This window comes from Balaenoptera physalus (genome assembly GCF_965194825.1).
Source record: "Balaenoptera physalus genome assembly, chromosome: 1".
Classification (NCBI taxonomy): domain Eukaryota; kingdom Metazoa; phylum Chordata; class Mammalia; order Artiodactyla; family Balaenopteridae; genus Balaenoptera; species Balaenoptera physalus.
In genome coordinates, this window is record NC_138882.1 from 86,830,695 (window position 1) to 86,858,324 (window position 27,630).

Here is a 27,630-nt window from a genome sequence, read left to right on the forward strand (position 1 = left end):
TCAGTGGAGACCATGCAGGGAGCTGGAAGTCACACCCACACCTAACAGTAAAGAGAAGCTCTATGTCCCTTGGTTGTCAATGGAGGTGAAGTGTGAAATCTGAAACTCTACCTGGCAGCAGTGAAGACCTACTTCTCCCTTCTATGCCAAAGCAGTGTAAGAGAAAGTCAGTTAAAACAGAAGTCAGTTAAAACAGAAGTTTTAAATTAAGATTCAGAGTCTCATAATACAAAAATGTCCAGATTCCAATTTTTTAAAATCTCTCATCATACCATGAACCAAGATGATTTCAAACAATGATAAAAGACAATCAATAGATACCAGTACTGAGAGATATTAGAATTATCTGACATATTTTAAAGCAGCCATGATAAAAAGCCTTCAACAAACAATTATGAACATGCTTTAAACAAATGGGAAAAAAATAGCTTCAGCAAAGAAACAGAAGATATAAAGAAGAACCAAGTGGAAATATTAGAACTATAAAATGTAATAATGGAAATGAAAATTTCAGTGGATGGACTCAAGAGCAGAATGAAGAAGACAGAGGAAAGAATATCAGTGAGCTGAAAGACAGAACAATAGAAATTACCCAATATGAACAACACAGAGAAAATAGACTGGAAAAAAAAAAAAAAAAGAATGGAGCCTCAGGGACCTGTGAGACTATAACAAAAGATCTAAGATTCCTGTCATTGGAGTCCCAGAAGGAGAGGAGAAAGAAAGCAGGGCTTAAAAAGTACCCAAAGGAATAATGGCTGAAAACTTCCCAGATTTGTTAAGAGACATAAACATACAAATTCAAGAAACTAATCAAACCCCAAACAAGATAAACCCAAAGAAATCCACGCAAAGACAGATCATAATTAAACTTCTGAAATCTAAAGACAAAAAAATCTTGAAAACAGCTAAAGAAAAATGACACTTTACCTATAAGGGAAAAAAACAATTCAAATGATAGCAGATTTCTCATCAGAAACCATGGAGGCAGGAAGGAAGTGATACCCTATTTTTCAAATGTTGGATGAAAAGGACTGTTGACCAAGAATTCTATACCCAGAAAAAAATATCCTTCAGGAATGAAGGGGAAATTAAGACACTCTCAGACAAAGGAAAACTAAAAGTTTGTCACCAGTAGACTTACTACTCTAATAGAATGGCTAAAGGAAGTTCTCTAAACAGAAGGGAAGCAATAAAAAAGAAACCTTGGAATATCTGGAAGGAAGAAATAGCAGGGATGGTGAAAATGTGGGTAAAATCAACAGACATTCCTTCTCCTCTTAAGTTTTCTAAATTATGTTTGAGAGTTGAAAAAATTATAACACTGTCTGATCTGGTTCTAAAGGTATGTAGAGGAAATATGTTAAGCAATTATATTATAAATGAGAAAGAGAACAGAGAATTAAAGAGAGGTAGGGTTTCCATACTTCACTCAAACTGGTAAATAATGACATCAGTAGGCTATGATAAGTTATATATACATAATACATATAGCAGCCAATTTTTTTTTAAAAAGCTATACAAGGAGATACACTCAAAAACAAAATGTAATTCTAAAAAATTTTCAAGACCCTGATAAAAACCAGACAAAGATGTCACAAAGAAAGAAAACTACAGGCCAATAACACTGATGAACATAGACGCAAAAATCCTCAACAAAATACTAGCAAACAGAATCCAACAGCACATTAAAAGGATCATACACCATGATCAAGTGGGGTTTATCCCAGGAATACAAGGATACTTCAATATACACAAATCAATCAATGTGATACACCATATTAACAAACTGAAAAATAAAAACCATATGATCATCTCAACAGATGCAGAAAAAGCTTTTGACAAAATTCAACACCCATTTATGATAAAAACCCTCCAGAAAGTAGGCATACAGGGAACTTACCTCAACATAATAAAGGCCATATATGACAAACCCACAGCCAACATCGTCCTCAATGGTGAAAAACTGAAACCATTTCCACTAAGATCAGGAACAAGACAAGGTTGCCCACTCTCACCACTATTATTCAACATAGTTTTGGAAGTTTTAGCCACAGCAATCAGAGAAGAAAAAGAAATAAAAGGAATCCAAATCGGAAAAGAAGAAGTAAAGCTGTCACTGTTTGCAGATGACATGATACTATACATAGAGAATACTAAAGATGCTACCAGAAAACTACTAGAACTAATCAATGAATTTGGTAAAGTAGCAGGATACAAAATTAATGCACAGAAATCTCTTGCATTCCTATACACTAATGATGAAAACTCTGAAAGTGAAATTAAGAAAACACTCCCATTTACCACTGCAACAAAAAGAATAAAATACCTAGGAATAAACCTACCTAAGGAGACAAAAGACCTGTATGCAGAAAACTATAAGACACTGATGAAAGAAATTAAAGATGATACAAACAGATGGAGAGCTATACCACGTTCTTGGATTGGAAGAATCAACACTGTGAAAATGACTATATTATCCAAAGCAATCTACAGATTCAATGCAATCCCTATCAAACTACCATTGGCATTTTTCACAGAACTAGAACAAAAAATTTCACAATTTATATGGAAACACAAAAGACCCCGAATAGCCAAAGCAATCTTGAGAAAGAGAAACGGAGCTGGAGGAATCAGGCTCCCTGATTTCAGACTATACTACAAACCTACAGTAATCAAGACAATATGGTGCTGGCACAAAAACAGAAATATAGATCAATGGAACAGGATAGAAAGCCCAGAGATAAACCCATGCACATATGGTCACCTTATCTCTGATAAAGGAGGCAAGAATATACAATGGAGAAAAGACAGCCTCTTCAATAAGTGGTGCTGGGAAAACTGGATAGCTACATGTAAAAGAATGAAATTAGAACACTCCCTAACACCATACACAAAAATAAACTCAAGATGGATTAAAGACCTAAATGTAAGGCCAGACACTATCAAACTCTTAGATGAAAACATAGGCAGAACACTCTATGACATAAATCACAGCAAGATCCTTTTTGACCCACTTCCTAGAGAAATGGAAATGAAAACAAAAACAAATGGGACCTAATGAAACTTAAAAGCTTTTGCACAGCAAAGGAAACCATAAACAAGATGAAAAGACAACCCTCAGAATGGGAGAAAATATTTGCAAATGAAGCAACTGACAAAGGGTTAATCTCCAAATTTTACAAGCAGCTCATGCAACTCAATATCAAAAACACAAACAACCCAATCCAAAAATGGGCAGAAGACCTAAATAGACATTTCTCCAAATAAGATATACAGATTGCCAACAAACACATGAAAGAATACTCAGCATCACTAATCATTAGAGAAATGCAAGTCAAAACTACAATGAGGTATCACCTCACACCAGTCAGAATGGCCATCATCAAAAAATCTAGAAACAATAAATGCTGGAGAGGGTGTGGAGAAAAGGGAACCCTCTTGCACTGTTGGTGGGAATGTAAATTGATACAGCCACTATGGAGAACAGTATGGAGGTTCCTTAAAAAACTAAAAATAGAACTACCATATGACCCAGCAATCCCACTACTGGGCATATACCCTGAGAAAACCATAATTCAAAAAGAGTCATGTACCACAATGTTCATTGCAGCTCTATTTACAGTAGCCAGGACATGGAAGCAACCTAGGTGTCCATCGACAGATGAATGGATAAAGAAGATGTGGCACATATATACAGTGGAATATTACTCAGCCATAAAAAGAAATGAAACTGAGTTATTTGTAGTGAAGTGGATGGACCTAGAGTCTGTCACACAGAGTGCAGTAAGTCAGAAAGAGGAAAAACAAATACCGTATGCTAACACATATATATGGAATCTTAAAAAAAAAAAAAAAAAGGTTCTGAAGAACCTAGGGGCAGGACAGGAATAAAGACGCAGACGTAGAGAATGGCCTTGAGGACACGGGGAGGGGGAAGGGTAAACTGGCACGAAGTGAGAGAGTGGCGTAGACTTATATATACTCCCAAATGTAAAATAGATAGCTAGTGGGAAGCAGCTGCATAGCACAGGGAGATTAGCTCAGTGCTTTGTGACCGCCTAGAGGGGTGGGATAGGGAGGGTGGGAGGGAGGCAGATGTAAGAGGGAAGAGATATGGGGATATATGTATATGTATAGCTGATTTACTTTGTTATAAAGCAGAAACTAACACACCATTGTAAAGCAATTATACTCCAATAAAGATGTTAAAAAATTTTTTAAATGAAAAAAAAATTTTTTTCAAGAAATCCTCAGGAAGTCAGGAAAAAGAAAACAGAACAAACAAAAATAAAAAATAAAATGGCAGACTTAAGCGCTACCATACGAATAAATACATTAAATGTAAATGGTCTAAATACACCAGTTAGAGACAGAGATCAACAGTGTGGATGAAAATAAATGTGACCCAACTATATACTGTCTACAGGAAACTCACTTTAAATATAATGATACAATGGGAGGAAGGGGAACTGGATGAAAACAGTCAATAAGTACAAACTTCCAGTTATAAGATAAATAAGTACTAGGGATGTAATGTACATGATAAATATAATTAACACTGGTGTATGTTATATATAAAAGTTAAGAGAGCAAATCCTAAGAGTTCTCATCACAAGGAAAAATATTTTTTTCTATTTCTTTCATTTTGTATATGAGATAATGGATGGTCACTAAGCTTACTGTGATAATCACTTCATGATGTATGTAAGTCAAATCATTATGTTGTACACCTTAAACTTATACAGTGCTGTATGTCAATTATATCTCAATAAAACTGGAAGATATATATATATATATATATATATATATATATATATATATATATATATTATGATATAGGCAAGTTGAAAGTAAAAGGATGGGAAAAGTTATACCACACAAATATTAAGCAATGGGAAGCAGGCATCATTGTATCAATATCAGATAAAGCAAACCTCAGAACAAAGAATTACCAGACACCAAGAAGATCATTACATAATAATAAAGTGACCAATCCACCAAGAAAACATAGCAATCCTAAATGCATACGCCCCAAACAAAAGAGCTGAAAAGCAAGTGAAGCAAAAGTGAACTGAACTAAAAAGAGAAGTAGACAAATCCACAATTAGATTTGGAGACTTAATACCCCTCTCTCAACAACTGATAGAACAACTAGATAGAAAATCAGCAAAGATACAGAAGAATTCAACAACACCATCAACCAACAGGACCTTATCAACATTTATAGAACACTCTAACCAACAACAGCAGAATACACATTTTTTTATTCTCCCACAGAATATATACCAACATAGGCCATATCCTGGCCCATAAAACCAATCTCAACTAATTTAAAAGAATTGAATCAAACAATGTGTCCTCTGACTACCACAAATCAAACTAGAAATCAATAATAGAAGCATAAGAGGAAAATCTCCAAATACTTAGAAACTGAACAATACACTTCTGAATAACCTATGGGTCAATGAAGAAGTTTCAAGAAAAAAAAATTTAATACATTGAACTGAATAAAAATGAAAACAACATATCAAAATTTGTGGCACACAGCTAAAGCAGTGCTAAGGGAAAATTACAGCACTAAACACATACATTAGAAAAGAAGAAAGGTCTAAAAATCAATCATCTAAACTCCCACCTCAAGAACCTAGAAAAAGAAGATAAAACTAAACCCATAACAAGCATGAGCAAGGAAATAAGAAAAAGAGCAGACGGTGCTTTGTGACCACCTAGACAGGTGGGATGGGGAGGGTGGGAGGGAGGGAGATGCAAGAGGGAAGAGATATGGGAACATATTGTATGTGTATAACTGATTCACTTTGTTATAAAGCAGAAGCTAACACACCATTGTAAGGCAATTATACTTCAATAAAGATGTTTTAAAAAAAAAAAAAAAGAAAGAAAAAGAGCAGAAATCAATGCAATTTATAAAAGAAAAATAGAGAATATCCATGAAACAAAGAGTTGGTTCTTTGAGGAAAAAAATCAATTAAATTTAAAAAAAAAATCAATTAAATTGACAAACCACTAGGAAGAGTGACAAGAAAAAGACACAAATTACAAATATAGGAATGAAACATGGCATATCACTAAAGACCTCACAAATATCAAAAAGATAAGGGAGGGCTTCCCTGGTGGCACAGTGGTTAAGAATCTGCCTGCCAATGCAGGGGACATGGGTTCGAGCCCTGGTCCGGGAAGATCCCACATGCCACGGAGCAACTGAGCCTGCACTCTAGAGCCCGCGAACCACAACTACTGAGCCCGTGTGCCACAACTACTAAAGCCCGCACGCCCTAGAGCCCGTGCTCCACAACAAGAGAAGCCACCGTAATAAGAAGCCCGCACACTGCAATGAATAGTAGCACCCGCTCTCTGCAACTAAAGAAAGCCCGCGTGCAGTAACGAAGACTCAATGCAGCCAGAAATAAATAAATTTATTTTTTTTTAAAAAAGATAAGGGAATACTATGAACGCTATACACATAAATTTGAGAACTTAGACAAAACAGATTAAATCCTTGGCAAAAAACTATCACAATTAACCCAATATGAAATACATCATTTGAAAAGACCTGTAACAATTAAGAAAATTAATAATTTTAAACTGCCCCCTTCTCGTCCCCACCAAAAAAAAAAAAACCTCTCCAGGCCCAGATAGTGTCTCTGGAGAATTCTGCCAAATGTTTAAAGAAAAATTAACACCAATTCTATATAATTTCTTTCACAAAATAGAAGAATTGCCTCCCAATTCATTTTATGAAGCTATATTACCCGGGGGGGGGAGGGGGAGGGGACAGACAACAACAGTACAAAAAAAAAAGATAAGTACAGACCAATATCTCTCATGAATATAAATCAAAAAATCCTTAACAAAGTATCAGCAAATAGATTTTAGCGATGTATAAAAAGATTTATACATCATGCCCAAGTGGAGTTTATTCCAGGGAGGCAAGTCTGGTTCGGTATTCAAAAATCAACCCATGTAATCTACCATTAAGACTCTGAAGAAAATCACATGATTACATCAATTGATTCAGAAGGATTATTTGACACAATTCAACACCCACTCAGGATTAAAAAAAAAATGATTATCAGGAAAATAGGAATTTAGGGAAACCTCTTCAACTTGACAAGAGCACCTACAAAGCCTACAGCTAACATTATACTTAATGGTGAAAGTCTGAGTGAGCGCTTTCCTCCTAAAGTGAGGAACAAGGCAAGTATATTTGCTCTCATCCCTCTTGTTCAAAATAGTGCTGGCAGCTCTAGACAGTGCAATAAGGCAAGAAAGGGAAGTAAAAAGGCATATGGATTCAAAAAGAAAAAATAAAACTGTCCCCATTTGTAGATGCTGTAATTTTCTATGTATAAAATCTTAATGAATCTAACCAAAAAACTCCTAGGAACAAATTAATATGGTACACATACACACACACCCCGTGGGGACACCAAAATTAAAAATACTATTTACAATTGCTCAAAAAACTGCTTAGGTATAAATAACAAAACAAATACAAATTTATATTCTAAAAACTATACAATGTTGATGAAATAAAGATCTAAATAAATGGAGAGACATTCTATGTTCATGGGTCAAAAGACTCAGCTTAGTAAAGATGTCAATTTTTCCCCAAATTGATATGCAGGTTTAATGAAATTTACTATCAAAATTCCAACATTTTTTGTTGACATAAACAATATTGTTCCAAAATTTATTTGGAAGGCAAAGGAACTAGAATCGCTAAAATAATTTTGAAAAAGAACAATAAAGTGTACCCAATTTTAAGACTTATTATATAGCAACAATAATTAATGTTGTGTATTATAGGTGGAGGGATAGACACATCAATCAGTGGAACAGAATAGAGATCCCAGAAACAGACCCACACAAATATGCCCAACTTTTTTTTTCTTTTTTTTTTTTGACAAAGATACCAAAGCAATTCAATGGAGGAAAGAGAGCTTTTGCAACAAATGATGCTGACGCAATTAGACAGCCATAGGCAAAAAATGAAACTCAACCTAAGTCTAATGCCTTATTCAAAAATTAATTCAGGACTTCCCCGGTGGCACAATGGTTAAGAATCTGCCTGCCAATGCAGGGGACACGGGTTCGAGCCCTGCTCCGGGAAGATCCCACATGCCATGGAGCAACTAAGCCCGTGCACCACAACTACTGAGCCTGCACTCTAGAGCCTGCGAGCCGTAACTACTGAGCCCACGTGCCACAACTACTGAAGCCCACGCGCCTAGAGCCCGTGCTCCACAACAAGAGAAGCCACTGCAGTAAGTCCATGCACCGCAATGAAGAGTAGCCCCCACTCGCTGCAACTAGAGAAAGCTGGCGCACAGCAACAAAGACCCAACGCAGCCATAAATTAATTTATTAAAAAAAAAATTAATTCAAAATGGCCAAAGACTTAAATGTAAACCGTAAAATTATAAAACTTTCTTTTAAAAAGGAGAAAATCTTCAAGACGTGGAATTAGAGTTCTTAAATTTGACACCAAAAGCATGCTCTATAAAAGGAAAAATCAAGAATTCAGACCTCATCAAAGTTAAAAACTTGTGCTCCTGGAAAGCCCACGTGAAGAGGATGAAAAGACAAGCTACTGGGGAACAATATTTGCAAACCATATATCTAACATATCTAAATAAATACTCAAAGTAAAAAAATCCTCAAACAATCCAATCAGAAAACGGGCAAAAGACATGAGTATATATTTCACCAAAAAGGATATTATCAAGGGAAAGGAAACACATGGAAAGATGTTCAAGATAATTATCTAGAAAAATGCAAATTAAAACCACAATGAAATATTACTATATACCTATCAGAATGGCTAAAAGAAAAAATTGTGACAACACCAAATCCTGGTGAGGATACAGAGAAACTGGTTATACACTGCTGGTAGGAAGGCAAAATGGGGTAGCCACTTTGAAAAAGAATTTGGTGGACTTCCCTGGTGGCACAGTAGTTAAGAATCTGCCTGCCAATGCAGGGGACATGGGTTTGATCCCTGGTCTGGGAAGATTCCACATGCCGCGGAGCAGCTAAGCCTGTGCACCACAACTACTGAAGCCTGTGCGCCTAGAGCCCGTGCTCCGCAAGAAGAGAAACCACCGCAGCGAGAAGCCCGCACACTGCAACGAAGAGTAGCCCCCGCTTGCCACAACTAGAGAAAGCCCATGCACAGCAACGAAGACCCAACGCAGCCAAAAATAAATAAATAAATAAATAAAATTAATTAAAGAAAGAAAATTTGGCAATTCCTTACAAAGTTAAACATACACTTACCATTTAACTCAGCAGTCCCAATCCCATGTATTTACTAAAGAGAAATAAAAAGTTACTAATAATATATTTAATGTTCGTAGGAGCTTTATTTCCCCAAATGGAATAACCCACATGGCCATCAACTGCTGCATAGATAAAGAATGGACTACTACTCAGTAGATAAAGGAACAAACTAATGAGACATACAACACTGATAAATCTAAATATATGCTACATGAAAGAAGTTGGACACAAAACACTACATGCTGTATGATTCCATTTATGTGAAATTATTAAAAAGGCAAAATCTAGTGACAAAATATCAGTAGTAGCTAGGAGCCAGAGTTTTGGATGGGGATTGACTGCAAAGGGGCATGAGCAGTGATGGGCTGGTAAATGTTTAACCACCAGCTTTCAGTGAGGAGGGAGCCCTGGTTTGTGGCATTTGCCAGTGTCTATGGTGTAAATACCTCTTTCATTGTCAATTTCACATGACCAATATGACATCACTGAACACTGAGTAGGGGAGAGAATGCTAGCTAACAATTGGATCCCACAATTGGTGTAAGTTGGCTCCAGCACACCACTGGGCACAGGGGAATGTTGTGGGGCTGCAGAAATATTACCTCTCTTGTAGTGATGGTTAAACAACCGTATATATTTGAAAAACTTATTAAAGGTATTTTTTTAAATAAATTTATTTTGCTTATTTATTTTTGGCTGCGTTGGGTCTTCGTTGCTGCACGCGGGCTCTCTAGTTGCAGTGAGCAGGGGCTACTCCTCGTTGCGGTGCGTGGGCTTCTCATTGCGGTGCCTTCTCTTGTTGCGGAGCACGGGCTCTAGGCACGCAGGCTTCAGTAGCTGTGCCTCGCGGACTCTAGAGCGCAGGCTCAGTAGTTGTGGCGCACAGGCTTAGTTGCTCCGCGGCATGTGGGATCTTCCCAGACCAGGGCTCGAACCCATGTCCCCTGTGTTGGCAGGCGGATTCTTAACCACTGCCCCACCAGGGAAGCCCAAGGTATGTTTTAAATTGGTGAACTTTAATGTAAATAAATTATACTTCAATAAAGATTTATTTTTTAAGCTGGCTCAGGTATAGAAACAGCAAGGAATTACAACTTTTTATCGGGATGGCTGCCCTCAGTCTCCTGGTCATCCACCCTCAATTACTCTTAATTGTACAGATTGGGCGATATCCTTGTTGAGTGCCACCTATCTTGTTCCCAAGAGAGCTGTATTTCATTAATGATCTCCAAAGCCCTCTGCCAGTCAGACCTTAGCTGCCTCTCCAACATTTCTGCTCAGTACAGTAATTCAGCCACTCTGATGTCAATGGCTAGGCACCCACCACCTGCCCGTTTCAGCGTCCTATGGTCCCCATTACTATCAGTGAGCCTGGTTCTGTGACAGTTCAGTCCTGCCTGTGGAGCAAGGCCATCCCTGAGCTTCTCAACGAAACTGGTGCTCATCTCACAGCACATTCTTTCTCACTTCAGTAAATAAAATATCCTTTGGGCCCTCTGATAGAACATAATCATTTGGTGACTTTTCTGACTTGATGTAGCATATAAAACTGGCATATTCACTCTAACCTGCCAACTTTTTTGACCCCTTTGATACCTTCTTCCATCATATGCCAAGTGGCCCCCACTCACCGCAACTAAAGAAAGCCCGCACACAGCAACGAAGACCCAACGCGGCCAAAAATAAAAACAAATAAAATAAATTTAAAAAACAAAAAACTTATCTAGAGCTCTGCTACTCTTATAATTAAATCCTGGACTTTATTCTCAGCTTTTTGGGTCCTCTAGATGCAGGAAATAAAAGTCTCTTCACAAGCTGCCAAGGAGGGCCTCTGGCTTTCACAGGCTTCAATTAGTGACTATCACCCTCAGCCTTTCACTGTCTTTCTCCACTGCACTGAGGGCCTCCAGCAGCAGCCATCCAATTCCACTGTCTTTATAACTTCTCAAACCTGATGTATTTCCCCCACTAATGCATTCCCTCCCACCAGGATCCCATCCCAGTGCACCGCTAGTGAAAGTTTTGACAACTGCAGCCATCCAGTGTGCCAGGAGCCATCCATGCTCTACCCACCACCAGCGATTGGGTCCTCATTGCCAGCCGGCCGGCAGGTGATCTGGCTTTAAAGTCACATTTTGGAATCTGCTTCCTCAGTACTCTTGGCACCAACTGTTGCCAGGCTGGGTTCCCTGGGTAACATACTTTGAGATGGAGATTTGAGTAAAGGAAGTTTATTAGGGTGTGCTGTCAGGATCAACAACACCTGTGAGGAAGTGAAGGCCACAGGACTGGACAGAAGGAGACATGGAGCTGTGGTGACCCTTCAGTGCTGTCCCCCATAGAGGCAAGGGAATCAGGCCTTTGAACTCCCATACTGACCAGTGAATACAGGCTGTCTAAGGATGGGGCACTACCTTGGATGATTTTTCAGTTGAGGGCAATTTCTAGAGGGGTCTCGGCTTAGAAATGTTAGCCACCAAAACTACCCACACCTTGCGCAGGAAGGAAGGCTACAGGGTTGAGTGCTTCAGTCCTAAGGAGGGGTATCTGGATGGCACACCGTGGCATCCACTGTAGGACCTTTAAATACGAGAAGTAGAATATATATATACTTTTGATACTTCTCACCTAGGACAGCTATAGACATCTTCTCTCCCCTCGTAGATGGTTTGGTGTGTGGGGTCTCACAATCAGTTCCTTTACTACTGGAAGGGTCGTCAGCCGAGGGGAGAAAAACGGTGTATTCCAAAACCAAATAGACATTGTATTAAGATCTTACTATATATTAGTCCTAACATCGCTATGAACTATTGAATACATGTGACCAAGAATACACTGTTCATCTTACCTTCCTCTCTAAGGGGTGGACTACTTTTCTTTACACTCAATAGATCTTCCCATAACATCTAGTGCAAGTCGATATACAGAACAGCAAACTGAAAAATGAAAATCATGGAGATGGAAATGACCTTGAATGAGAGAGATAGTTGGCACTCAAAATGTTTGTTGATAAACGAATGGATTTTGACCTCAGCTACAGTTAGAATGATAGATTAATTGCCCAGAGGTGTACTACATCCATGTTCCTGAACTGTCATCCAGCCATTTTTTGTTCTCCAAGCTAAACGGGTCTAGGTATTTTTTTTCCTAGCGTGAAATACTGGAATCACATTAGATTGGAAAGCAGGAGAGTGCAAGCCCCCTGTGCCACTCTGTCATCTGTGGATAAGTTTCTTCATCTGTAAAATAAGACTGGACTGGCTGATCTCTAAGGCAATTTCTATTTGAACAAATTCTACGATTCAGTCCTCCCCTTTGGCATCTGGTTTTCATTTCTCTAATCATAAAGTGTGGAAACAAAACGCAGTAACCCATTTAGCCTTTTTCCATCAGATTTAGTTTGCAGATACATCTTAATTGAACAATTAACCTATCCTACAGCTACCAGACAACTATTAGGAGTTTGTTCTTCCAGTCTCCTGAGATGCGCTTATCGCTGCAATTCTTTGAGGGCTCTGTGCTGTCACTTATCCAGCCCAGTGACTGAAGAATAGGACACTTTGTGAAGTCCTGCTCCTGAAGGACCCGCCTCAGATTCCAGGCCACTTGGGGCCTGTGAGAGACGGGTCAGGAGTGTGACTAGTGAACTGTTGTGTTGGGCCTTGAAGAAGCTTTCTGGAGAAAGCGCTAAGTCTTCAGTCTCACACAAAATAGCTCTAAACGCCAACATATCAACTTGCATTTAATTTTAGTGTACTCCCTCTTCTCCTTGTGACTCTCCTCAGTGACCGTCCCCTGTGCCAGGTTAAATTACTACCTCACTGAAACAATAGCTGCTATCTACGAAGGCCTACCATAGGCCAGACATGGGAATGGTGCCTGCATGTGTAATGACACCCCGCACAAGTCCACAAGGGACATGTTATCCCCCTTATAGATGAAGAAACTCAGCAACCCAAGGGGACAACAGGAATGCTTTAACAGTGCCAAGAGCCTGTTCTTTTTCAACAAGCATTTAGTGAAAAGCTACTGTATGCAAAGCACATTTGATTCTTTTGGATTAAAGCAGAATTTTCCCATGGATGCTGAAAAATTTCTGGGTTTGTATGTCCACATGCACGTGCCAGCCTGCTCCCAGGGAGCTGTTTTTACAAAGCAAATGTTAGGATTCATGGATTTCAGATTCACGATGACAACAATGCTCAAAGATAAAATCTAGTAGCATGCCCCACTTTTTTTTTTTTTTTTTTTTACAGATATGAAAACCAACGCCTTACGAGACTGTTAGATAACAGTGATATCTAAGAAAAAAGTGAGGAAAGGCTTCAGGAAGAAGTTTCCTTGGAAGAAGCAAGACTTGCCCTTCAGATTTAATAACGGGGAGATATGATATTAGACAGTAACTTGATGCCTGTAATTCCTAATCATCTGTTAGCATTTAGTTCCCACGCTGGGAAACATTTTCTGGCCAAGCCCCCATCATGCCCACCTGCCACTACAGTGCCAGTCAGGTATCCCTCCTCTGTGCCCCTGCAGTGGCTTGCCCTTTTCTCTTATCATTTCACTTCTGAAACTGATTCTAATTATCTATTAATCCATCTCCACTCACTAGACTACAAGTTCCTTGAGGAAAGTGTATCTGACTTCCAAAAGTTTGCAGCCTGAGTATATAATGTACCCTAATATTTGTTGAATAAACGAGTGAATAAGTGATCAAACAAATGAATGAATAATCAACCTTGCAAGGTTTCTTTCTTCTGACACTTTTAAGAAGGAAACATCTAAGGAGCTCATGAAACAGCACTGCCAGAGATTAGGCCCTGGATTTTGCAACTTCTGAAGAAACTTTCTATTATAGGAATCTGGAAATTTGTGAACATTCTCCCACTCCTAGCCCTGTTTCTCTTCCTCCTGCTCACTCCACCCGGGCCTGGAACGGGCATTCTCCGAGCGGAGCGGTGTCTCGCCCAGGAGAGGGCAGCAGAGGCCCGTCCAGGGGAGATGAGAGCGACGAGCTTTCCAGCTCTGGCCCTGCCTTCCCACCCAGTGAGAGCCAGCCGGAGGCCATCCTTGCTGCAAGCCTGTGACAGCTTCTGCTCCAACTGTGAGGACAGGAACCTGACACAGAGGTCACTCTAGGTCACGTGGTGGCAAAGTTAGGCCTGCCCATTAGTTCCCATTACTTCTGGACATCAGGGCCAATCTGCACAACATTTCCAAGAAGCCCCTAATGTTTTTTAGCCTAAAAGTAAAATAGACCCGAAGATATGGAAAATGTCAAACCCCTGGATGCTCAAGCGTCTCCCATTACAAAAGCCCGTCCTCGACACTGCCTCCCCTTCTAGCTACTGCCCTTCCTCCGTCCGCCTCACAGCCTTGCTCCTAGAAGGTCATCTCCACGGGCAGCATGCATCCACTCCCACATCCTCATCTCACAATTGCTGCTAAGCCCACTGCAGTCTCACTTCTGTCAACCCCACTGAAGCTAATCATATTAATATTATGCACGACCCAATTGCAAATCAGTGGAAACCTTCTGGCCTAAATTCATCCCCCGGGGAGTTCCCTGGTGGTCTAGTGGTTAGAATTTGGCGCTTTCACTGCCATAGCGCAGCTTCAATCCCTGGTTGGGGAACTGAGATCCCACAAGCCACACAGTACGGGCCAAAAAATAAGTTAAAAATTTTTAAACATTTTTAGAATTAAAAAATAAATTCATCTCCCCATTGCCCCTGCCCCTGTCGACTTCCCTTCTGCATTAGCAGATGATCCTATCATCCCTCTCCTTGTCCACACAAGAAACCTGGAAGTCAGTCTAGAATCTACATCCCCCCTTATAACCCCGCCCCATTCAAATCACAAGCCCTGCCAATTCCTCCTCCTAAAGACAACTAGGATTCATCTCCTGTTTTCATGCCACTGCCTCGATCAAGCCTTCCTCGTGCAGTCAGGCTTCTAACCACCACCCACCCATCCTTGCAACCATTCAGCAAGTGCGCACTGAGTAGCTACACGTGCCAGGCACAGCTGTGGGTGCTGGCCTTGGAGTGACGAGCACGACTGACAAGGCCTGCTCTCACCGGGGCTCACATTCCTGGGGCCACAGACAGTAACAGGAAAATAAGCAGACAAGACAATATCAGACAGTGGTAGGTGTTGTAAAGAAAACCAGACAGAGGGATGTGACAGAACGGCTAGGGGGAATACCTTTCTAATTAAATATGTTTAAATGCCTGGGGGAAGCGACTTCAGTCTGCTCCCTAGAAAAGGACTCTCTGAGGAAGTGACAAGAAGCTATCTAGGGCACTGTTCAATGGCTAAATCCTCAACTTCCCAGCCTCCCTTCAAGAGGGGGCCGCGTACACAGTTCTGGCCAATGAGATGGTAGTGGAAGTTGCGGGGAGGAAGCGGGTGTCCCGAGGAAGCTTTTGCTTTCCTGAAAAGACAGACAAGTACCACTGGCACAGTCCCTTCCTGGTCCTCCTGCGTCTCCTCTGACCATGAGGGAGGGAAGGAACGGCAGAGAGGCGGCCCCTGAAACAACGCCAGCAGCCGCCACCTGCGGGTCGGCCACGTGAGGAAAGCACGGCCTGCTTGCTCAGCAGAGTCTTCTCTTATTTCCAGCACACAGCATCCCTACTTGGACCGTTAGCTCTGTGAGGTTCTGGGGAAGAGAAATCGAGGCAGAGTTCGAAGGCCCTAAAGTGGGAACTACCTTGGCATGTTCGGGGAGGAGAGAAAAGATTGGTGTGGCTGGTGTGAGGAGGGAGGGAAAGAGCAGCCGACGACCGAGAGGTGGAGGGGCTCATGAAGCCTTGCAGTCCCTGGAAGGCCATCCGGACTTTAAGTGCACAGAAGACCACTAAAGGGGTTTAGGCAGGAAAGTAACACACTGATTTAGGTTTCTTAAAAGATCATTCAAGCTACCACGTGGAGAATGAGTCAGGGAGGGAGGGTACGGCAGACACTGCTTCGGGACTGACCCAACAGCTGCTCCCCTCTCCTTTTCTCTTGCCCCCTTCTGCTCTGGAAGCAAGGAAGAAAGGAGTAATAAGAATCAGCAGACCAGGACTTCCCTGGTGGCGCAGTGGTAAAGAATCCGCCTGCCAATGCAGGGGACATGGGTTCGAACCCTGGTCCGGGAAGATCCCACATGCCACGGAGCAACTAAGCCCATGCGCCACAACTATTGAGCCTGAACTCTAGAGCCTGCGAACCACAACTATACTGAGCCCATGCACCACAGCTACTAAAGCCCGCGCGCCTAGAGCCTGTGCTCCGCAACAAAGAGAAGCCACCGCAATGAGAAGCCCGTGCACCGCAATGAAGAGTAGCCCCTGCTTGTCGCAACTAGAGAAAGCCCGCGCACAGCAATGAAGACCCAACGCAGCCAATAAATAAATAAATTAATTAATTAATTAAAAAAAAAAAAAGAATCAGCAGGCCACCAGCATCCTGCTCAGCAGAATGTAAACACCGAGACACCCTGACTACCCCATGCCTCTTGCCACGTCTGCCTAGCAAATCTCTTCTTACACATCACATGCCAGTTTCCGTGAGGCCTCCCTCACTCCCTCACTTCGCAAGGAGACCAGGTGTTCCTTCTTCCACCGCCTCCTGTATCATGTCCCTACTTCCATCATAGGTATACAACGGTCTTGATAGCAGTCGACGTAATGGGACTGCTCATTCAACTATACAAGCATTCGTTCTCTCCACAAATGCATACCAAGCACTTGCTATATTCAGACACTGTGCTAGGGGTCTGGAACTCAACAGTGAACAAGTTCGGTTTTTAGGTTTGGTCCCTGCCCTGGTGGAGCTTTCAGTCCAAAAAGTGAGATATTCAGACAGTTAAAGTTTGGGGAGAAAAGCAGCCCGTCTCCCAGACCATGAACCACTGCACCGCGGGGACGATCGCTCTGCCTTACCCCCAGGACCGAGCGCACTGTCTCACACAGAGAAGGCGCACTGTGACCTAAAAGTGCATTTCTTATCTCCACCAGGGAACTCCCCAAGCATGAGCCGCTGCACTCTCGTGTATTAAACCACGCGCTCAAGCATCCTGAAAAACGCTCTGCTCTCTCCCCACACTGTTGCAGGCCTCTGCCCCTACAAAAGGTTCCAAGAGTGTCTAACATAACACTTCACATCAGAGATCCTTAGTAGGTGTGTGTTTGGCTGAAGGCTTCGTTTGGATTTTCTAAACAGGGATACCTCATTGTCAGAGCCATGGCTGTTGAAGTGTGATTCTGAAAGCACTTACAATAACTCCTCAGGTTCCTACCCCATAGCTTATTATGTGTAGCTTTAATAGTTCTCTAAATGCCCCATTTTGTTGCCCTTTCTACTACTGCAGATGATGGTAGCTGGGAACAAGACAGCAGAGACAAGGGAAATAAAAATAATACAGCCTCCACTTCGGTCTGTATTATTTGTTGCTTCTGTTGCCATAGTGAAGTTGACAAGTGACACACAGGTGAGAGGTCCTTCCCACGGTGGAGCCAGTGAGTTGTGGAGGCCAGAGAGGTAGGACACACACACATGCAAGACTTCCATGCCTCCTAGGCCTGGAAAGGACTTCACCAGGCCAACTGGCCCCTCTCCTGCCTCTAAGCTGAAAGTCAAATGGTTGGGCAGCTTGTTCCTAAAAACCCTCAAGAACAAAGTCCACCACCTCTGAGTCACCCATGGGGCTCTTATTTCACAATATTCATGGCCCTGAATGGGTTTTCTGTGTCTAATCTCATTCGCTCTTGCCGTCCACCCAACCCAATTCCTCTGACTATTGCTTCTATGGAAATAAAAGTTAATCATCACCTGTACACTTTGTACAGTAACCCCGGAGGTAAGATAAAAAACAAAAGCCACCTTGGAAGCGTGGACTCTGCTTGAGTACAAGCACGACCAGCTGTGTTCCTCTCAGGATTCCCCACCCCTGCTCTTTTGTCCGGTCTTGGCTCTGGGAGTGAGTGGCCTGGAGGGGCAGGGAGTGCACGGGGTTGAGGCACATGTGGAAACACCCACTGACCTAGCTCAGAGGCCTCTGCCACGAACAGAGAAACAGGCCTGCTACCTACCCGGTCAGAGTAGGGGCAGAGCAGCCTCCCATGAAGGATGTCTTCTTCCTTCTAAGTGAAATATAGCAGAGAGAACAGGGAGGTCTGTTTTTAATGAGCATCTTTAAAAGCCTTTGCAACAGCAGACACAGCCCGGAAACCCACAGTGATGGCAACAGGGCTCTCTCGCTTCCAGATGACCCTGCAAAACAGAAATGGTGCTGCTAAATCAGGAGTGTGGCTCTTTCCCACTTCACATTTAAAAATCCCAACCTTCAAAATCATTTCAGAAATCCTGCCCGAAAAATGTGTGATGGCCCTCACGGCGTAGCCTGGTTTGACAATGAAGGGGGCAGGAAAGCGCCCAATCCAAATGCAACGAGGGAAACTGCCCCCACCCTTGACAGAAGCAGTGGGAAAGCCCTTCTACTCCCGCCGCCAAAGACACAAGGAAAAGGCCACCTGCAGGAGCACACAGGAATTCTGCAGCCTGAGAGCAGGCCCTTGATACTAACGGATCCCACCCCGTTTCCCTGGCTCTCTCTTTCCTCCAGAACTACTCCACTTCCATTCTCTTTATCCATGTCACTAGATTAAGAAGACGGATGTCTCTCCCTGACACGGACATGCCAGACAAACCCTGGGCCTCTCTTCACATTCCCCAAAGTAGTGTCAGGAAAATGAAACACTTGCACGGAACTTCTCTGCAGCATCTCTGTTTGGTTTCTTTCACACCCTGGGCCGAGGAGCCAGTGCTTATTTTCACAGGAGTAAAGAAGCCTCTGACTGTAAGTGAGGTTAACACCCACCCCGAGGCTAGATTCTTTCTGTTCTCTCTCAACAGCTGAGCATCAGGATTTTGCTAATTAAGCCGCTTTCTTCTCCTTAATTAGCTGCATGTGAATCTTGTTGGGAAGTCTTGGATCCGTGAAATAGTCTGGGATAAGAATTAAAAAGAAGAAATCATCTAAACCCAAGGGAAAAAGACTAGGCGAGAGACAGCTCACTCTGCTAAAAAGCCAGGATGGCTCTGTCTTAGCAGGACTGTTACTGGTGGTCCTGCTTTACAATGTAATATGAGATGCCACAGCAAATCCCAAGGTCGCTGTCTTCCCCATGTCGCCCCCAGAAGTTCTGAGCCTGCAGCTCCAGGGTTCCCAGCAAGGGCTGACAGGACGGCCCCTGTCCCCTCCACACCACCCTGCCGCTGGCCTGTCAGCTTGCTGACGCACAGGGAGCCATCAGAGGGCTGAGGGAGTTTCTGGCTTTCTGCTCCAGGCCCATCTTGGGGCCCAAATAAATACCAAGTGTTATTCTTGTCTCAGCTCGGCCTGCTGGCTCCTGTCTCTGAGACATCACGCCCTCTCTGAGAATATCCTCTCAGAGGAGAGCCAGGCTCTTGCAGGATGACGACAGAAGAGGATTTTTATATACCCAGCATAACGTGAATCAGAGGCAGCATCTGCTGTGGCAGCAAAGACATACTTAGATTCAGTCAGAAACGGTTTGAGGCTGTAATCCCAGGGCTAAAGGGACCCAAGAAATCATCGAGCCCAGTCCCTTCCCTTTAAATACCATTGACCTCAAGCCATCTCAGGGCAGCGGAGCCCATTAGAATCACCTGGGGAGCCTTTAAAACTGTGGATGCCCGGCCCCACCCCAGACTAATTAAATAAAAACCTCTGGGGGTGGGCCCGGGCATCGGTATTTTTTAAAAGTTCCCCAGATGATTTTAATGTGCAGCCAGGGTTGAGAACCCTGCTTTAAGATTCCCAGGGAAAGAGCTGCCAGTCTGTTCCTTAGGGAGTCTCAAAATTCTTAACAGTCTTTACCACGAGGAAGTTCTGCCTCCTTTCTTATCTGTCCTCATTTTGAGGAAATGACATTGAGGAAAGAGCCTTTTGAAAAAAGCTCCCTTGGGAGACATTGGATAAAGAAGCACCCCAGACTCTGCAGGGAGAATCCTGGGCTTGTCCGAGTCTAAATTCACAGTAACACTCCTGGTGCTCGTTTATCAAACGCCCAAAATGGACGCTGCCTTACTCACCTGCAGCAAATTCTTGAATGTTGTCTGGTCTTTTCAAAAACATTTCTCTGGAAAACATCAAGGGATAAGGGGAGGAGGTAAAGCAGGTCCTGCACTGTCGGGCAGATGACCTGAGACACACCCGTCGTGGCAGGCGGAAAGCCGGAGGACTCCTGCCGAGGACCCTTTCCTTCGTGATTTTCCTTCTGGTCAGGATCTGAGGCCAGGAGCAAGACGTTCTAAATGGCAAGAAGCCTAGGGAATGCTCACCTCACAAGACAGCGAGTGCTGCAGCCAAGTGAAGCTTGTCATTCACTCCGCAAACATTTCCCAGAACCAGAGACCAGGCCCGGGCCAGGCGGCAAGTTGAAGAGCTCGCTGCCTCCTCCTCGAGGGACTCACGTGTGGTGGGACAGATGTGCAACCCACAACCTTCCAAGGAAGTGTAACCAGGAACCGCCACGGGTTGGGGGGAGGGCACAGTAAACCACGCTGAGAAGACGGACTTGAGATGGTTGTTGGCCCTGCATACAGTGGACACTGGGACAAAACCCACGGTGCCGGTGCCACTGGGAAGCTGAAACTGCCTTATAGCCCACCGACTTTTATAGCCCATAAAGCTCGTTCACAAACATTATCTCACTCTACACTCTGGGAAACAGCAATGACTGTGCCCCATTTTACATATGAAGAAAGCAAGCTTTCAAAAGGTTGACCATTTGCCCAAGTTCATAAAGCAAGTAAATAAAGGAGAGGAGGCCCAGGTCTTGTGGTTCCAAGGCCAGTGCTCTACAACATGGCCTTGTGGCCATGGCTGCCCTGCCCCACCAGCATGGAAGGCCCTCCCTGCCCAGGAGGTCCCTGCCTCCCAAGCTTCAAGAATTTTGCTTCCCTTCTTCTCCTTCAATTCGAGAATTGTTGAGCATGAATTCTGTGTAAGTCACTCTATAAGATATGAGGGATTGATTTTAAAAAGATAAAATATAGCCCCACCTCAAAGGAATTACAGTCAAGTGAAAGGAAATGGGTAAGTTCCCAAATGTCCAAAAGGCCAAGTAACCTCCAGGGTATGAAATAGTGTGCCGAGAGATCAGAGGAGAGAGAGTGATTCCTTACGGCAAGACCCCCAAATCCTCACAGAGCAGCTGGCGTTTGAGAGCGCCCTTAAGGTACACATGGGACAAGGGCTGAGGGACAAGAGCCTTCCAGACCAAGGAGCAGCAGGAATAAAGGCCCGAAAATTAAAGGGAACTGCCCATGTCCTATCGACAGTGAACTCCAGAGGGTGGGAACTGGGTTGTATCCACCTTTGTTTCCCCAGGGTCTAGAAGAGCACTCAGGGAGTGTCAGTGCCCCTGCAGAGGGCGGTGGAATGATCAGAGAGGTCCAGTCTGGCTGGAGTGGGGGCACGTGCAGGGAGTAGTGGGAAGCGAAGGAGGCCCTAGTATGGAGGGCCTTGAAGACCAGGGAGAGACATTCATACTCAGTTCAAGAGACAATGTTGGGGGGACTTCCCTGGTGGCACAGTGGATAAGAATCCGCCAGCCAATGCAGAGGACAAGGGTTCAAGCCCTGGTCTGGGAAGATCCCACATGCCCTGGAGCAACTAAGCCCATGCGCCACAACTACTGAGCCTGCGCTCTAGAGCCCGCGAGCCACAGCTACTGAGCCGGTGTGCCACAACTACTGAAGCCCACGCGCCTAGAGCCCGTGTTCCGCAACAAGAGAAGCCACCGCAATGAGAAGCCCATGCACCGCAACCAGAGAAAGCCCACGCGCAGCAAGGAAGACCCATGGCAGCCAAAAATAAATAAATAAATAAATTTTTTAAAAAAGAGAGAGACAATGGGGGGACTTCCCTGGTGGCGCAGTGGTTAAGAATCCGCCTGCCAATGCAGGGGACACGGGTTCGAGCCCTGGTCCGGGAAGATCTCACATGCCGCGGAGCAACTAATCCCATGCGCCACAACTACTGAGCCTGCGCTCTAAAGCCTGCGAGCCACAATTACTGAACCCGAGTGCCACAACTACTGAAGCCCATGGGCCTAGAGCCCGTGCTCCGCAACAAGAGAAGCCACCGCAATGAGAAGCCCACGCACTGCAACGAAGACCCAATGCAGCCATAAATAAATAAATAAATAAATTTATTTTTTAAAAAAGAGAGAGACAATGGGAATGGATAAACAAAGCATGGTAGAGTCACACAGTGGAATACTACAATGAGAATGGAGGATCTAAAAGATACTGCTGAGCAAAAGAAGCCAGGCACAAAAGAGCACATATTATGGAATTCCATTTGTATAAAGTAGACAAAAAGGCAAAATGAATCTGTGTGATTAGAAGTCAGGATACTGGCTAACTTTTTGGAGGAAGTGACTGAAAGGGGCCACAAAGGGTCTGAGGTGCTAGTCAGGTTCTAGTTCTTGATCTGGACGCTAGTATCATGTGTGTTCTCAGCTCGCGAAAGTTCATCCAGTTTAGGATATGCCACTTGTCTGTACTTTATATTTCAATAGAATGTTAAAAAAAAAAAAAGGCAATATTGTGGATCCACTGAAGATTTTTCCAGCCAAGGAATGATATGATCCGTGCTATGGTTTGGGAAGATTCATCTGCCTGGCTGTTTACAAAAACACCTAATAAAACCTGTCTACAATTTCACACTTTGTTATCATATCTCCAGCCTAAAACCTGAGCTTTCTGGGTGCCTAAAAGAAGTTAGATCCCTATTTCTTCCATTTTTCAGTTCTAAAATTCAAGGCATTAAGAGTTCCATATACTGTATATATGAATATAGACTGGAGAGTTGTGGCTGAATGGCCATAAATCATTAGGATCTGCAAAACCCAAGTGGTGAGCTTGCTTCCCAACAAAAACAGCGTGGGGCTTCTCATGGCTTGCAGTGAGTGTACAGCAGAGACCTGCAGACAGGTGAGGACAGGCATGCTGCCCAGGATTCTGTCCCCTCTTCTCCCTTCCTCTTTTCTCACAGGAAGGACCATCTGAAGCATCCAATGCAGACGAGGGGCTGATTCTGATTCACTCTGGTATCATCCAAAGGAAATAACAATCACACCAAAAAAAAACCAAAAGCAAACCCCCAAAGTTCAAACACTTCCTCTCCCCTCTCACCTCCCCCTCAGAAAGAGAAAGGCCTAAAGGGGGCCAGGAGGATTTCACGAGAGGAGCTTCTGGGACAGCAAAAGGAGAAGCCTGGTGGCCTACCTGGCCCAGGGAGGGGGATGATAAGGAAGGAAAGGGAAGATGCCTAGGGCTGTCCTTGCAGACACCCAGCTCCTCCTGGAAACTGTTCCTGGGCAGAGAAGCAGGGCCACCCCTGCCATGTGACTAAAACAACACCCTCTTCATTCACCACCCCCAAGGGTTCTAATCCTTTTGTTTGTGAACATTGCAAATGGTGCGTTAATTCAGGTTTTAACATCTATCCCCAATCTCGCTGCTGGAATCATTCCTAACTTGGATTGCAAGCTCCCCAGGATAGGAAAGATGTCATCCTTTATCTCCCTTTAGAAGAAAAGATACAGAAAGTGATGGCCTGATCTCCAGGGCTGACACTGACAGAGGACCCCTAAACTATCTTTTGCCCAAGCCTTACCCCTGGCCCAAAAAAACCAAACCTCACAGACAGGTTTCCATTTTCCCTTTCCCCTTCCCATATCTGCCCTCTGGGAATCGGCTGCCACTTTGAAGAACAATGAAGCATGGAAAAAAGACACCTCTCCAGGGCTACTTTTAAAAAGACAAAGGAGAGCCCTACCTCTGGCTCCCCAGCTCCTGTGTGCTTACGGTGCAACACAGTGGAAAAATCAGGGGTTTGGATCCTGGTTCAGCAATTTGGGGAAGGTATTTCACCTGTAAAATGGAAGTGATAATAAACTATCTTTGTAGAGTTGCTTGGAGGATCAGCAAAAATGTACCAAAATGTCATACACTGTGGGTCCTGGGGACACAAACATGGCTCCACCAGCTTAGAGCTTTGGTCCAGGGAGAGAAAGAAAAGATCGACAATGCAATTATACAATGTGATAACTGCTAATGTAGGAAACCAATAGCAGTGCCTGGAAATGGAAGCCATTATTATTTAAATCTTGCCTATCTGTCTGTAGCCAAACAGTATTCGACATAGCTCTATTGTTTTCATCCATTGATGCTCCATGATTTTTTTTTTCCCTCAGTTCTTTGCTTTTCAACCTATTAGGAACATTTTCCATTCAAGCAAATGCCATGCTGAAAGGCAGTGTGGGGGAAGGAAAAAGATGCTCCAAGACATGGTGGAAAATGGTTTTCTTTTCCCCATGACTTACAAGGGAGTGGCTTCCAACCCTTGGGAGTCTTTCCACACCAATGTTCTCAGGTAGAGAAAGGCCAGACGTCTGAATTTTTTTTAAGTTCTAGTGACCTTGCTAAATGCCTCTGATAGAGAATAGGGGTCTACACCCAATGGCTGCCTGCTGAGTTTCTCAATGCCAAATTCCCTCTTCCAAGTGTTGGAAGGTATGTATTTATCCTTAGAGCTAAAGTGAATGCATATTAATATTTTTGAGAATTTTGAGATAACTGAAGGAAACCTCTAGAGATAACAAGAAAACCCTGGGTGCCACAGACCCCAGCGCTAGAAAATATTCAATCTCAGGATATTTTCTAACCTTCAGACCCTAAAGGAAGCAACAAGTAATGTTTAAAGAAAGAAGAGGTCACTCACACTCATCCATCCCCAACGAGATTTCCACTATTTGCTCAAGGCCAGTCTGAAAACCACCTACCTGAAGAAACCACTTATGAGCAACTCCACTTCTTTGTGGGTCCTTAGGTACTTTTCATTAGTAATCCGAGTCTGAATCTGGAGGGCAAGAGCAAAAGGTCATGCTTCATGAGGCGAAAGATTTCAGGGTTCAAGCCCTGGAGGTGTGGAGGGCTTGGGGAAACAACGTGCGCACTTAACCCGGGTCTCTTCGCAGGATGTTTGAACATTTAAGCCATCTGTCTTCTTACAGATCAACATCTTCAATGCTGCCTCCGGCTCAGGCTTAGGGGCCTTAACTAAGGTCGGGGTCTCCACCGTTGGGAAGTTCTTGTTTGTATCTAAGTTAAAGTATCCGGCAGTCATTTCGGTCCATTTCTCTGGCGCATCCCTGTTTAAGTTTTTTTCTGCACTTTCAGGCGCCTGTCGGGCTCTGTTCAGGGGCCCAGAAGCCTAGGGGTCCGCCGGGGGTGTCCCCACCCACCCAGCCTTCCACCCCTTTGTCTGGGAACAGGCTCCACGTCCCTCTTCTCTGGGGCCCTTACCCAGGGGAGCTGCACTCTAATGGAGGCGGGGGTCGGGGCCGCACCCACCTTGAAGCCGCGCAGCTTCTCCAGCTGCTCGGGGCTCAGCGCCTCGGGGTACAGCCCTTGAATCCCTCCCGGCAGGGTCGCCATCTTGTCGCGGTCGTCAAGGCGACGGGAGGCGCGGCTGGTGAGGACCCGCCCCCGGCCTGGACCCGCCCTCTCCAGCAGGGGGCGGGGCTGAGGGAAGAAATAAGGGGGCCACTCTGAAGCCGAGGAGGAAGCTCAGGAGGGTGTCTAAAGGATCCCCTTCCCCAGATTTGGGGACTGAATTCCCAGCTTGACTGTATATGAAAATGAGCCCTTCTTGTTGACCCCACCCAACCTCAAATAGTTTTTTCTTTAGCTCTAGAGCATAACTGGAAAAGGGATTCCTAAGGCAGAGTCTCCCAGAATCTGGTTCCTGACTCTCTCACTTTAAGCCTAGTAGTGGGGAAGGAGAATCTAGGCTTCTTCCCTTTCCACCGGCCCGGAAGCCAAACCCCTCCATCCTTCAAGTGCAGACACTTGACCCTGAAGTCTTGGATTCTTAACACAACATGAAAGCACCCCATAGGATGGAATGAACCGAGTTCTACAAAGGAAGGAATGTTCTCAGACTAAAAATGCTGGAAAGGACCTGGGGACATGCTGCCAGAAGTTTCCCCTCTTGGACTGACTTTCTTGTGTAGATTAACTGCTCCTTATAAATTCTAAATCATGTCTCCCACTCCCAATGGAGTAGGGGGACGGGAAAGGCAGTTGGTCTTCAAGATGTGTTCTTCTGCTATCTAATTAAGAAGAGAAAGTGAGACAGAAAGCCAGAGAGCTGAAAATAGCACCTAGAAAGGGCAGGAGGCTGTCTGACAATACACACAAGTGCTGAATTTCTACACCCCCCCAGAGATCAGCAGCAGCAGAGACCTTCTGAGAGGCAGAGAAGAGAGCCCAAAAGGAGGCAGTCTTTTTAGATTTGTGAAAACTGCCCAAGGAGCAAGGAAAGAGCTTAACAAGCCCAGCATTAGGCCATGGCCTGGGAGGGGGGTCTCCCTGCGATCTGCCTCTCAGAAAAGACTGAGGAGGGAATTCGCTGGCGGTCCAGTGGTTAGCACTCCGTGCTTTCACTGCTAGGGCTGGGTTCAATCCCTGGTCAGGGAAGTAAGATCCCGCAAGCCGCGCAACGTGGCCAAAAAAAAAAGAAGTGAAAATGTTGGCAGTTCCCAAGCCAGGAAAAAACCTCAAGAGGTAGATTAAATAGTGGGCTACAAACCTCTTCTCAGAAACCCCATCTGGGTAGTAATCATTTTGATTGTTTTTTAGGAGCGAGAGTTATAGTGAGAGGTAGATAAGCTGCCATCTGTCAGAAGTGATTTTTTTAGGCAGGAGCAGAGGTTAATCAGAGGTGATAGTTCCTGTTGGCCAAGACCTGTCTCTTCCCACCCCTCCACCCCCCCAGAGAAGCTAGTGTTAGAACCTCTAAGTTGCACTGTCCAATGTGGTCACCACGAGCCACCTGTGGCTATTAAGCACTTGAAATTTGCTGAAAGTGTCAGATGAGCTGTAAGTGTAAATCACTGACTGGATTTTGAAGACTTGGTATTTTAAAATGTAAATATCTCATTAATAATCCTTACATTGATTACATGTTGAATATTTTGGACATATCATAAAAACTCGTTGAATAATATATTGAATATACTGGTTAAATAAAATATATTATTAAAAGTCATTTCACTTTTTCTTTTCACTTTTTTAATGTGGCTACTAGAAATTTTTAAATTATATATATAGCTTGCATTATAGTAAAGGGTGCTGGTCTGGACTGTCAAATCTACACACACATACACACACACACACACACACACACACACACACACATGCACAATTCCCTCCATCCCCCACCCCCATGCATAAAAT

The 27,630-nt window shown here is 43.8% G+C and overlaps 1 protein-coding gene across 1 annotated transcript in view; it reads right to left on the reverse strand.

Annotated features, from left to right (window-relative positions):
• The window catches only part of RIIAD1 (regulatory subunit of type II PKA R-subunit domain containing 1), a 52,043-nt gene that overhangs the window by 18,050 nt on the left and 6,363 nt on the right, over nucleotides 1–27,630 (reverse strand). The window contains 4 exon segments of the mRNA XM_082475061.1: nucleotides 18,384–18,564; nucleotides 20,410–20,456; nucleotides 25,173–25,249; nucleotides 25,744–25,914. Coding sequence (XP_082331187.1) covers nucleotides 18,384–18,564; nucleotides 20,410–20,456; nucleotides 25,173–25,249; nucleotides 25,744–25,914 — 476 coding nt within the window.